At 50.2% G+C, this 13,928-nt stretch overlaps 1 protein-coding gene and 1 pseudogene across 1 annotated transcript; both read right to left on the reverse strand.

Moving 5' to 3' along the window:
• Positions 1-59: 59 nt before the first annotated feature.
• Positions 60-1,340, reverse strand: LOC123040091 (uncharacterized). The gene is made up of 3 exons (XM_044463030.1): positions 1,139-1,340; positions 593-729; positions 60-353 (listed from the first exon to the last, which is right to left on the reverse strand). Exons 1-3 carry the CDS (start codon positions 1,274-1,276, stop codon positions 236-238), a joined length of 393 nt encoding a protein of 130 aa, XP_044318965.1. The 5' UTR covers positions 1,277-1,340; the 3' UTR covers positions 60-235.
• A 10,670-nt stretch (positions 1,341-12,010) lies between these two features.
• On the reverse strand, positions 12,011-13,546 carry LOC123040092 (serpin-Z2B-like; annotated as a pseudogene).
• Positions 13,547-13,928: the final 382 nt, after the last annotated feature.

Below are 13,928 nucleotides of genomic sequence, written 5' to 3' on the forward strand. Positions count from 1 at the left end.
TTTCCACGGCATAGTTCCGGGCTTGGTTGCGTTCTCTCCGATAGAAAAAAGAATGGATATACTCAAACACGTGCTTCTACGTCCATTAAGATAAATATATAATTCCAAACAAGAAAAACACATATATACTTTACCTCAGAAAGTGGGTTAAGCCTAGCATACCATGCACAAACAACGATAGGGTTTCTAACCCACTAATAAATTAGGATTTCTTAACCAACCAGGAGAGATGATACTACAGAGACAAAAAAATCATAATGCTTGTAGGCACCAGCACAATAAGAGCAACATTGACCACCTTCTGCATGTTATCCAGCCTCCTGTGGAAATTTGCCAAGTCCTCCTTGCTACGCCTGCAAAGAGCGAATGTGTTAGAAGATACAATGTTACCTATTATTTTTCACAACTTACACAGAATATTGTTCTGCAACTAGGTTTATCTCAGAAAAAATAAAATATACACAAAATTAACATATGAGAACTACTTTGCGTCTAAAAAAACCACAGTAGCCTGCTCAATAAACAGCGTCCAGAAACAGTACTAGTAGGGTAAAAAGGCTCGTTCAGTTGTATACTGTATTAAGGAATTTACCTCTCAGCTAAATCCATATCATCCAAATTCTTGGATATATCCTTCATACTCTGGTCAAACTCTGCAGTCATGCGCTTTATTTCCTCACGCTGTTTGGCCAGCGTTTTATCATCATCAGAATAAACCACTTGTCCCCCCTATAAAAATTTGAAGGACATGTGTTACAAATGCTAGAAATTCATAAAGAAGTTGCAGTACAGTGAATACATCATGGATGCCTCTCAAGACGGATGAAAGATGCAATAATTGTTTTTTTATCTTGGTCTACCGCCAAATCTAAATAAGTATAAACACTAGTGCCTTAATAATGGAACATCGTTGTCCAGAAAGACTTTCACCATCCCAACATCCACTAAAAAGTAGTACAAGGGTGATTGATTTCTCTAAAAAGATGATACTAGAGGGGGGCTGGGATCAGATCTAACTTGGGGTGAGTGATTTCTCTAACAAGTTGTAAATTACACAAAATTGGGGAAAAATTAGAGCAAAACCGCACCAGCGGGGATCCGATTTAACTTGGCTTGCGAGAAATCGAACAAAACTTACCGTGCCACTGCCACCGTGGGACATGAGGCGAGAACCCGCCGCCGGCGAGAGCGCGTGGACCGGCCCGATACGGGGGCCCATCGGCGGCGACCTGGCACCGAGGGCCGGCAACTTTCTGGCGATGGAGCGCAAAGCCATCGGGTTTATTGGAGGCGGCGGCGGCTTCTAGGGCTGGGTTTCGTTTATCAGGGAGGAGATAGGAACAGAGGTATGTATATATATGCCAGAAGTGAACGGGCCAGGCCGCTCTCCGACTGGCCTTGTTAGCTCAGGCCCATACCAGCCCAAGTCGATCCGGAGAAAGAATTCTTCTCAAGTGATAATTAGAGAAAGAGTTGCCCCTCAAAAAAAAAATTAGAGAAGGAGTTACATCGAAAGAAAAAAAAGAAAAAAAGGTAATCGGAGAAAGATAAACTTACGACATACAGTACATATAATACTGTACGTACGGCTCCACCAGTTTGCTTGCCGCGAGACTTTCTCCGAGACGCTAAAGTTTCTGCGTCACTGTTTTGACCCTTTTGCTGTCGTTTAGCCGCATCTGACATTTTTTTCGAATCTGACCATTTTTCTATCGCCACAGGTGATGGTAGTAGGACTGGATCAACGTCGACGACGCCGTCTGCTTGCTGACGTGGATAAATGGCTACCGCCACAGACCGTGGCGGTAGGGTTAGGCAGCCTACTGCCGGAGACAGTGGCGGTAGGGTGTTGAATGCACAAAACCAATGGCTGGGGTTTGGTGGGCCCCACAAGCCGCCCATTCGCCCCCAAATCCTTTCTTCCCCGAGCTGAGCCCCTCTCTCCCCCATCCTAGGGCTCCATCAAATTCATCTCCTTTGCTTGAGTTTTCTCCAGTGGATTTAGGCCATTTTCATCACTCAAGGTACCTCCCCCACTCTCTTCTTTTTGGTTGGTTGGAATCAACTTATTTGATGGCATTGCTTCATTTTATGCAAACCCTAGTTGTGCTCATTTTTGTGTGAAATCAATGGATCTGATGGATGGTAGATCTAGATCTAGGGTTGTATATGTGTGATTGACCATGTGTAGTGTGCTAACTTTGTTGTTTGTAGCTAGATTTGTGGTTATTGTTTTGGTTATTTTTAGGGTTAGGGTTAGTGTTAGGCAAAGTCATTATTAGTTGTTAGGGTTAAGCCATGATATTTTGTTCTTTAGTTGTTATTTGTTTTGTTGCTTAAATGTATTGCATAGAACTTTTATCGATCCATGGGATGCACAATGGATATTGTCCCATATTATGTTGCCACCTATCATTGACATTTTCTAAAATTTATTTAGATGGGTAGTCTCGTGAATCTCCATTATTTGGATAAGGAGACATTTATGAATGGCAATGACGATGAAGGGGAAGAACACATGATATTTGAGTATAGCCCAACATATGAGGATGTAGTTGTGAAAGTTAGAAATGTGTTACATTGGATGGACCCAAATGATGAGGTTAAACTTATTGGAAGGTATGATGTTGGAGTGGGGGTGAAGTCTCAGTTGAAGAGTATGCATATCACCTCGGAATTGCATCGGAAGGTGTACAAGGGTAAAGTAGAGAAATCACAACACTACAAAAAAAATACATCCGTGACATTTTGGGCCGAACGAATTTTTTTCCTGTCATACATATGACACTTCTATGACGATAATTGTGACAAAACCCGGTATCATCATAGATGTGGTGGCTCCTACTTCTATGACAAAAAATCATGACAGAAAATGGGTTTTTCGTCCTGGCGGACCGGAGAAGCAGCTGCATGACATTCTTTGGGCCGTCCATGACGAAAAAAATCATGGTAGAAGTGAGGGCGAGGAAAATTTCGGGGAGTTCCCGGTTACGGTGGGAGGTCGGGGGCTGAGCGATGCGCGTTTCTCTCGTACACGTACGCGCGTGTGTGCGAGGCGTTGGCTCTAACTGAACCCGAGCGAGGCGTTGGGCTCTAACTGAACCTAAGCGATTGCACTGCAGGCTACGGGTAACTGAACCCGAGCGATCGATCGATGACTGTTAACTGAACCGGATCGAGCGATTCCTTCGCTATTGCTGCTAACTGAAGCCGATCGATTGGATGAACAGTGAGCGTTGCGGGGGAAGGGGGGTTGGATGAACAGTGAGTGGTGACGTTGCCTCTGAATGAACAGGACCCCGTGATGTGGAGGGCTTGATGAATAGTAGACGGCGGAGGGGTGCCCGTGGAGGGTGGTTGAACAGGCCCCCGTGGTGTGGAGGGCTGGATGAACAGTAGAAGGTGGAGGGGTGCCCGTGGAGGGGTGGTTGAACAGTAGCTGGTGGAGTAGCGCGCGGTGGAGGCTGGATGAACAGGAGCCCGTGGAGGCTGGAGAAGGTCGATGGTAGCCCGTGGAGGCTGGAGGAGGTCGACGGTGGAGATGAACAGTATCCCGTTGAGTCCCGTTTTGGGTACGCCACACCCCTCCCGATGAACAGGATCCTCGTTTCGACCGTAGCGCTCCAACACAAATCCGTTTTGTCCGTTTCACGGTACGCCACACCCCTCCCGATCAACAGGACTCCCGTTTCGACCGTAGGAGGTCCGTTTCCTCCGTTTTGCGGTACGCCACATCCCTCCCGATCAACAGGACCTCGTTTCGACCGTAGGAGGTCCGTTTCCTCCGTTTTGCGGTACGCCACACCCCTCCCGATCAACAGGACCCCCGTTTCGAACCTGACCGGTCGAACACAAGGCCGTTTTTTCCGTTCTGCGGTATGCCAGGCCTCATTTCCATCGCCTGTTCCGTCCAAGCCCTCCCGATGAACACGACCACGCATTCCGTTCCGACCCAGCCGGTTGGCTCCCACGCGTTCCATTGCCTCCCGATGAACACGATGCATTCCGTTGCCTCCCGATGAACACGACGTATCCTCCCGTGCCCTTCCCGCCATTGAACACGAACGACGATGCTGTTTCCTTTTCTCTGTTCCGACCCAGCCATGTCACGAGCCCTGGCCATACGTATGCGCGAGTAGGCGTTCGAGACCCTGCCCGTATATACGTACATGGCCGTATTTTTTTTCTTGCACCCTGGCCGCTGTACGTACGTGTACATGCTACGTGCGCGCCACTACTACGACACGTGCGCGCCTCTACATCGACCAGTATATATGTACGTACACGTTCGCGACCAGAATGACAATGCTACATACGCTTCGACCAGGTGGGTCCCGACTGTCAGCCACTTCCTTGTGTGCGAAGACATAGCTGGTGGGTTCCAGCAGTCAGGGGGGTGAACCGTTTTGTATTTTTTTTGCCCGAACGCACTTCCTTGCATGAGAAGGTGTAGCTGGTGAGTCCCAGCAGTCGGGGGGCGAATCATTTTTTTCGGACGCACTTCCTTGCGTGCGAAAATGTAGCTGGTGGGTCCCAACAGTCAGGGGGCCAAATCATTTTTTTTTCAAACGCACTTCCATGCGTGCGAAGATGTAGCTCGTGGGTCCCAACAGTCAAGGGGTGAATCATTTTTTTCGCGAAATATCATGGCCCGTCCGCTAGGTCCCCGCTGTCAGGTGAAAGAATAATTATTTTGCGCGTAATAAGGAGGCACTTCCTTGCGGCTGCCGTGGACCCAGCTGTCAGCCTCTCCCACGTACAGTCCACGTCCGATGGAAGTGGTTCCTTGACCACGTTGACCACGCCGCGCCGAGAGCACCACGACGGTGGACGACGGCGAGGCCTAGGAAGGGGACGACACGGAGCCGGAGAAGACGCGGCAGTGGATGCACACGCGAAGAGGAGTACGAGGGTTCACTGGTTCGGCTGCGCTGCCGTCGCCGCAGAATAACAGGGGGTGTGGGTGAGTGGAGGGATGGCCTGGCCAGCGGTGGGAGTAGTAGGGGGCGGTGAGGCCTCCACGGCAGCATAGCCGGCCACATGGGGCAGCAGCAGGCGGCACGACCGACGCTGCTTTGGGCGGCTAGAGCAAGAAGACCAGAGGTTGAAGAAGCACGACGGTCGTTTGATGGACATCGTACGGTCACTGCAGCTAGAATCGTTTATATTGACTAAGTTGACAAAGCCCTTGGTACGTCAACTTAGTAGGCCCACAGGTCAGCTTCCGAAACGGTGCGCCCCAGACATCAGAGGGGGAATCATTTTTTGGGCGGGTGAAGTTAGAATATCCAAGATTGAAGAAGAAGCACAACATTCGTTGGATGGACATCCAACGACCACTGCTGCTAGAACCGTGTGTTGACTATAAGTTGACAAAGCCTTGCATACGCGTCAACTCTGTTTTTTTAGGGGACGCGTCAACTTAGTAACGCCAAAAGTGTGTGGCAGAGAACTTATAGCCCATTTGAGATTTGTAAGAATGTGCAGCCCATTTTTGAATTCTAATGAAATTTATGAAGGAAATATGCCCTAGAGGCAATAATAAAGTTATTATTTATTTCCTTATTCCATGATAAATGTTTATTATTCATGCTAGAATTGTATTAACCGGAAACATAATACATGTGTGAATACATAGACAAACATAGTGTCACTAGTATGCCTCTACTTGACTAGCTCGTGAATCAAAGATGGTTAAGTTTCCTAGCCATGGACAAAAGAGTTGTCATTTGATTAACAGGATCACATCATTAGGAGAATGATATGATTGACATGACCCATTCCGTTAGCCTAGCACTTGATTGTTTAGTATGTTGCTATTGCTTTCTTCATGACTTATACATGTTCATGTAACTATGAGATTATGCAATTCCCGTTTACCGGAGGAACACTTTGGGTGCTACCAAACGTCACAACGTAACTGGGTGATTATAAAGGAGTACTACAGGTGTCTCCGAAGGTACATGTTGAGTTGGCGTATTTCGAGATTAGGTTTTGTCACTCTGATTGTCGGGAGGTATCTCTGGGCCCTCTCGGTAATACTCATCACCTAAGCCTTGCAAGCATTGTAACTAATGAGTTAGTTATAAGATGATTGTTACAGAACGAGTAAAGAGACTTGCCGGTAACGAGATTGAACTAGGTATTGCATACCGACGATCAAATCTCGGGCAAGTAACATACCGATGACAAAGGGAACAACGTATGTTGTTATGCGGTTTGACCGATAAAGATCTTCGTAGAATATGTAGGAACCAATATGAGCATCCAGTTCCGCTATTGGTTATTGACCGAGAATAGTTCTAGGTCATGTCTACATAGTTCTCGAACCCGTAGGGTCCGCACGCTTAACGTTACGATGACAGTTTTATTATGAGTTTATAAGTTTTGATGTACCGAAGTTTGTTCGGAGTCCCGGATGTGATCACGGGACATGACGAGGAGTCTCGAAAATGATCGAGACATAAAGATTGATATATTGGACGACTATATTTGGACACCGGAAGTGTTCCGGGTGATTTCGGAGAAAACCGGAGTGCCGGAGGGTTACCGGAACCCCCCCGGAGAGTTAATGGGCCACATGGGCCTTGGTGGGAAGAGAGAGGGGCGGCCAGGAGGGGCCGCGCGCCCCCTCTCCCTCTGGTCCGAATTGGACTAGGAGGGGGGGCGGCGCCCCCTCTTTTCCTTCCCCTCCTCTCCCCCTTCCTTCCCCTCCTAGTAGGAGTAGGAAAGGAGGAATCCTACTCCTACTAGGAGGAGGACTCCTCCTCCTGGCGCGCCCAACAAGGGCCGGCCGGCCTCCCCCTCCCTCCTTTATATACGGGGGCAGGGGGCACCCCATAGACACAAGTTGATCTACGGATCGTTCCTTAGCCGTGTGCGGTGCCCCCTTCCACCATATTCCACCTCGGTCATATCGTCGCGGAGTTTAGGCGAAGCTCTGCGCCGGTAGAACATCAACATCGTCATCACGCCGTCGTGCTGACGGAACTCATCTCCGGAGCTCGGCTGGATCGGAGGCCGGAGATCGTCATCGAGCTGAACCTGTGCTGAACTCGGAGGTGCCGTACGCTCGGTGCTTGGATCGGTCGGATCGTGAAGACGTACGACTACATCAAGCGCGTTGTCATAACGCTTCCGCTTACGGTCTACGAGGGTACGTGGACAATACTCTCCCCTCTCGTTGCTATGCCATCATCATGATCTTGCGTGTGCGTAGGAAATTTTTTGAAATTACTACGTTCCCCAACAATTTACTACAACCCATTTACAGTTTGTTAAAAGTACAACCCATTTACAGTTTGTTAAAAGTACAGCCCATTTCAACCAACAGTTGAAAACATAATTCAATAAAATTTCCCACATGTTGATGGGATTCGAAATATTTTTATTCCGAAATTTCTAATCAGATTAAATATAATTTCAATATAAATTTATATTACGTAAAAATACAATAGCGATCCACCGACATCATCCGACAACAAATCGCAGAAAGCGCTTCCGTCACAGTTTCAATAGATTTCTCTGGAAACCACGTGGGTCTTAGTCCATAGCACCGCTCCCTTCCTTGTCTCTTTCTACAACACACGAAGTTTTTGTATTGCAAAACTATAGTAAGTTTTATATAAAGAAGAGACAAACCGCGCCGTCCGGACATGTGTTGTCATCCTGCGGTTCTGCACTAATCCGCAAGACGGTCCAAACACACTTACTCCCGCAAATCGAAGGCAAAGTGAAGACTTTGCGGGTGTCCGAACATGCCCGCTTCTGGTCACCTGGCCCACTAAAAACCCTTCCCCTCGCCCGAGCACCTTCCTGTCCGACACCAGCTGCTCACATTCATTTCGAGCGGCCACTCTGTAATGACATCGGCCAAGAGCGGATGTGGCCTCTCACTGGCTCCCGCATTGAAGAGGCAACCGGCCGAGGGCGTTGCCTCCGACGCATTCCCGTGTCTGCGTCTATTCATTACCGGAGACACATTACTAGACGGGACGTGATGTATATCTATCACGCACATTCAATGCCTCGTCCATCCGTATGTCGCAACTAAGTAGGACCACTGAGCATTAACGCACCCGGACGCCTCGCATCACCCGAATCCGCTATTTAAAGGCAACCACACCCGGCTAACTACACCCCACAACAGAAGCCACTCCTCATCCTGCTCCCTTGCACCACATCCGCCATGACTGTGGGTGGCAACGCTCGATGGGAGAGCCTTTCAATGGAGATGAAGCAAGAGGTGGACGCCCTTACGGCTGCCTGGCAGAGCCGTTGTGCCAGATGGACCGAGGCCGACATTCTGGCCAGCTCGCCCGAGGTCCTTGACGACGACGACGACCCCACGATGGAGACGGGCTCCGACGACACCGCAGACTACGCCTGTGCATGCCAGCTTCACCGTGGAGCAGGAGCAGACGCACTTCAACACCGCCATGGCAGAGGAGCAGTCTGTGTCGGTGCCTATGTTAGCTTTCCAGCAGACACGGGAGGAAGATCGGTACAACTTGTTCCTCCTCGAGCAGCACTGGCTGGCCGAGGGCCAAATCAACAGCGAGTGCGCAAGCGAGGAGGCTGGCTGGTCGTGGGCCAAATTGAACATCGTCGCAGAGCAGCGTGCGATCTATGAGGCTGCCCGCGCTCAAGCCGATGCTCGCCAAGAACAGGCCGCCGTTGAGGCGTAGCTACAAGCGATTGCGAAATAGAACAATGTCAGATGCACGTCCTACACCGCCGCCGAAATATTGGACGGCCCGATGGGACGACGAGAGTGTCGGCGCCTTCATTTCCATCGTAAACGTCACGTCTACGGCGACGGACAAGGCACAGACTCCTCAGAGGACAAGTAGAGCATGGGAGGTTGCGGGGCCTTGTGTCCCATGTGGGTCGGTCTATCTGCATGTTCTACTCTTCCACGCCGGCGACCACACCTTCACTTTATGGGTCTTACCTCCGGTGCTCATGGAAACGGCGGATGGAGAACGAGGTCACAGGAAGGAAGCAACAAAGGGCTTGAATGCCGGACGCCACCGCAGTGTAGGTTTAGGTCCGCCCCCTTATTAAAATGAAAATTGTCCAGATTGTAATGAATGCCGGCTGGTTTGTATGAATATCATCCGAATTGCATGAATCTCGTCCAGTTAAAAAATTTGTTCGAAATGTATACGGATAGCATTGGATGGCCGGCTCCTGCATCACTATCTGTGGACTGGTCCCCCTGTCCGCTGACGGATGCAGGAGAAAATATGTGGGTCAACATGTTCTACTCTTCCTCGCCGGCGACCGCACCTTCACTTCATGGGTCTTATTGCCGGTGCTCATGAAGACGGTGGTTGAAGGACGCGGTCGCAGGAAGGAAACTACAAGGGCTTGAACGCCGGACGCCACCGCAGTGTAGGTTTAGGTCCGCCCCCATTTTTTAAATGAAAATTGCCCAGATTGCAATGAATGTCATCCGGTTTCTATGAATATCATCCGAATTGCATGAATTTCGTTCAGTTTGTTAAAAAATTGTTCGAAATGTATGCGGATGGCGGTGGATGACCGGCTCCTACATCACTGTTCATGGACTGGTCCCTCTGTCCGCGGACGGATACAAGAAAAAATATATAGGGCAGCCTTGGAGATGCCCTAAGCATCGTAACTCACTCCTCCCATAATATAAGCGTTTTGCAAGATTTTCTTATATTATGGGATGAAGAAATTATTTTTCAAGTATACTATATAGTGTGACACCCATTTTTGAATTAGATATATGAGTGATTCACATGTGGGACACGTCATTTTCTTGCTGGGTCCGCAAGATGACACTTTCATGACGTCTCAATGGACAAGGAAGAGCATGATAATATTTTCTAGAGGTTTCTTGTCAGCAGCAAGTTGTATGTTTCTCCAAGTATCTCTCAACGTGGCCGTCCCAATGTCACCGAACTCCGCCCGGCTGCGGTAGTTCTACGAACGGTTGTGCAGCTCTGGCTGTCGGTAAGGCATCAAGAGGGGACACGGCGGGACCACCGTCGAGCCCGATGACAGCGGATCGATGGCCAATCGACGTGGCGTCCGCAACGTGTGCGGCGACAAAATCCGGGGGAAGGCGGAGCGGCGACGGCCAGTCAGCGGCCGGAATAGGGACGGGGGGCTTGGAAAGTTGCGGCAGAGCAGTGGCGGTAGTCTAGGGTGGCGGGTCTATGGCGGCGGTGGGCAGGCGGATCCGGCAACCTCCGGTTGTGCGCGGGAGAAAAACGACCGCACGAGGGGTATTTATGACACGCTCGCGAGTTTGTGACTGCAACGCTAGTGCCGCACGCAAAGCCTCATTTAGGGCTGCCTTTATTTATTTATTTTTTGATGTTGGGCTGCTATTGGAGGTTTTTTTTTGCCCACTCATGCCCTAAAAACACTTTGTGCCTTATTATAGGGCAGTTATTGGAGATGCTCTAAGGCCATCTCAATCCGGAACGACATCTTTCGGGAAATTAACACCCAACTAAGGGCATCTCCAAAGCAGACCCTTAAATGGCCTGCATATGTCCACTGCGTGGTTCAGACGTGTTTTGTCACCCAACGCGGGTCTGTATCGGCCAGCCGAACGGTTAAGACTCACTCATTCTCACAAAATTGAAAACAAAACGGGGGACCTTGCGGGAGTGCGGACAGCAGCCATGTAGGACTCCGACCCCTCGACGCACTCAAATCCCCCTCCCAGTATCATTTTCTTCCACTTCGCCCCTACTCTCCCTTGCTTTGCATCCGCGCCCTCCTCCTACGGCGCCGCCACTGTACATCTCCGGCCGCCACATAGGCATTGTCGAACGTTCGCGACCACCACCCACGCGTCTGCTCCCCTTGTACTACAACATCGTCCTAGGCAGCCATCCTGTGTCCGCAAGATTTGGAAGTGGGAATACCTAGTAAAATGGGCGTCTGCTGGCTTCTAGATCAGGACAAGGCTCTGTGTTTCAATATCAAATGAGAAGATGCAGGTTGCATCAATCGGCCAGAGCAATGCACTCCCAACCAGGACGCAATCTCTCAACTCTGCTAAAATATCACCCGCAAAAAACAAAAAAACTCTGCTAAAATATGATTGCAATCGGTGCTGAGATAAAATTTGGTGCGGACCAGGACCAATAACCAATTTGAAGGGGCTGGAGAAGCAGCTGCCGTGCACGTGGCCTTCCTCATGGAATCACAAAACTCTGCTAAAAAAAAGGAAAAATCACGAGTCTGCTCTCAGCTCTTGAAAAAAAATCTTGTAAAAGCTCTGAACTCAAACTAGTATTTGTGAATCATCTCTGCTTGGTCTCAATCTAATGTGTGAATCTCTCGACAAAAACTGTGTAGGAGAAAACTCTGAAAACAAAACAAAAAAATGCATACGCAAAAACTGAATTTATTTTAGCATATTCGACAACAACAATGAATATCCGAACTCTCTATCCCCAAACATTTTAGAACTAGTGCTTTGTCTAAGCTTAAATGAATCTCTGAACAATTTAGCACTAGTGTTTCTCTAAGTCGAAATGAAATCTCTCAACTCTCTATGGCTGAAGATTTTAGCACTAGCATTTCTCTATGTCTAAACGAAATCTCTCAACTGTCTACCTCTGAACATTTTCAGAACTAGTGATTTATCAAAGTGTAAATGAGTCTCTCAACTCTGTATCTATGAACATTTTAGCACAAGTGTTTCCCCACGTCTAAATGAAAAATCTCTGAACTCTCTATTTCTGAACATTTTAGCACTAGCGTTTCTCCAAGTCTAAATGAAGTCTACAACCTCTCTATCTCTGAACATTTTGGAACTAGGTGTTTTTCTCAGTCTAAATGAGTCTCAGAACTGAACTCTCTATATCTCTAGACTCTAGTGAACAAACATACGCAAATGAGCCACCTCATTAGAACTATGGCTCACATGATCAAAAGAAACAGAAATAAAGCTCGCCGCTAGGTGCATATACATGAATCCAAGCATATACATGCGCGTTCTGTCCTCCCCCCACGCGCGTCAATTGATCATGGGGTCAAGAACATGACCCGCAAACAGGATGGCACCAGACACCTCCTCGATGACGAAGAAGGCAAAAGGATGGTCGGCGACGAAGTCCACACGCAGCGGTGGCGGAGGAGGTGGCGGAGGTGCTTCTTGACTACTCCCTCCGTCCAGAAATACTTGTCGTCGAAATGGCTAAAAATGAATGTATCTAAAACTTAAATCCGTCTAGATACATCCATTTCTCCGACAAGTTTTTCTGGACGGAGAGAGTAGTGCGCAAGCAAGTGTCCATCATGGTGGCAGCCGTGGCCTCGGTGCCTTCCTCGTTCACCTCAATGATGGCCCTGTGGACCACCTGCTCCAGCCTCCTCCTTTCTCTTGGGCCGTCCTCCGTCACGTCGGACAGATCGGCCTTCCCCGGCTCAAAAGCCTCCTTGAGCCCCATGCCCCGGAGAATGCCGTTCATCGTCATGCCGAAGCTGACCTTGAGCTTAGGCAGCCGGAACTCGCCGACCTCGACGTCGCTCCTAGGCAGGTGCTTGCGCAGAAATTCAGGGTCGCAAGCGATCATGTCGATGAGCCGCCACAGCCCATCCAGCGCGTCAGGAAGGAAGACGAACATGGAGTAGATCGGTGCCGGCAAGGGGCAGCCTCCTTGAAGCCGGTGCTTGGTGGCTTGCTTGTAACACAGCTGGAGCACCTTGAAGCCGTCATGGCACGCGATTCTTTGTGCGCCGAAGCCGCGCATGAAGGGCGCGTCGACGGCGGTGCGGTCGAGGCGGTGAAACAGATGGCGTGCCTTGTCCAAGAATGTCTTGTTCCACTGTCCCTTGAAGTACATGGCGTTGACGAGCACCAGGTCGGTGGGGTGGGACGAAGCCTCTCCGCCGACGACGGAGGGATGAGGCCGTTCGTCAACGACGCCGCCCATGCGTTGATCTGTTCCTCAACCTCTTGGTGGAAGCTCACGGCGTGGATGACGGCCTTGTAGTCCCACTCGGTGGCGACGCGGTAGCGTGTGCGGAGGCGCATGGCTGTGTCGTGCCACACGCGGCACGCGAAGCTGACGCGCGGGCCACCCGTGCGAGACCGGTCGGCGAGGGCCTGCTCGGCCAGCGTGCAGACGTACCAGGTGAGGTCGTGCCGCGATGGCGCGCCGAGCAGCTCGTCCAGGGTCCGCTGGCGCGCGCCGGTGGCCGCCATTGAGAGCGCCACGTAGACGGACAGCGGCGAGAAGGCGAGGTTGCCGCTCCTGCCGGCGTGGTCGTCGGCGAGGCGCTTGTTCAGGCGGAGCGCGAACGGCTGCAGGCTGCCGCGGGCTTCGGCGCGGTCGGCCTCGGCCCGGGCTATCGTGGCCTTCTGTGCCCCGGTCAATAGGGATAGGGTCTCGTCGTGATCGAGCCATAGGGGTAGGGTGTCGTCGGGCAGCATGCCGAGCCTCCGGGCTATGGCGGCGTGATCGTCGTCGGCCCCCGGGCAGAGCCATCGGGCTAGCATCTTGGAGCAGCGGAGGGCGAACTCCATCACAGACTTCATCTTGTTGATACGTTGGCGCGTTGGCTTGGCGTCATGCAGCACTGCAAGTAGTACACACTTTGTAGCGTGACACCAGAGGAGAGCGAGTTTGCCTTGGACGTTCACACGGGGATGAATGCAGGCAGCTTGGTCACACGGGGATGAATTGACGAAGGCAGCTTGCTTCAAACGGGAGGAGCAAGCAGCTAGCGATCGCACAAGACAGCTCTGTCCCAACTGTCTACCACCCTCTCCAGTCCCCATCATCATTTCTTGTCTCACCCATCTGTCATAACTCATGACTATTGTGCATACTGCTTCTAAGGCTGATCATAGTGGGGAATAACTTATACTCCCTCCTTTTCGGTTTATAGGGTTTATCTCAAAATTTTAGTTTTTTCATTTTATAAGGCTC

The sequence above is a fragment of the Triticum aestivum genome, chromosome 2B (genome assembly GCF_018294505.1).
Source record: "Triticum aestivum cultivar Chinese Spring chromosome 2B, IWGSC CS RefSeq v2.1, whole genome shotgun sequence".
NCBI classification, from domain to species: domain Eukaryota; kingdom Viridiplantae; phylum Streptophyta; class Magnoliopsida; order Poales; family Poaceae; genus Triticum; species Triticum aestivum.

What these genes read in the sequence shown, in the direction of transcription:
- LOC123040091 (XM_044463030.1), bottom strand. Translation starts at nt 1,276, where the DNA reads ATGGCTTTGCGCTCCATCGCCAGAAAGTTGCCGGCCCTCGGTGCCAGG. An exon ending in CCCACGGTGGCAGTGGCACG is followed by an intron (nt 730 to 1,138) that starts GTAAGTTTTGTT and finishes AAATTTTTATAG; the next exon opens with GGGGGACAAGTGGTTTATTC. An exon ending in GATATGGATTTAGCTGAGAG is followed by an intron (nt 354 to 592) that starts GTAAATTCCTTA and finishes CGCTCTTTGCAG; the next exon opens with GCGTAGCAAGGAGGACTTGG.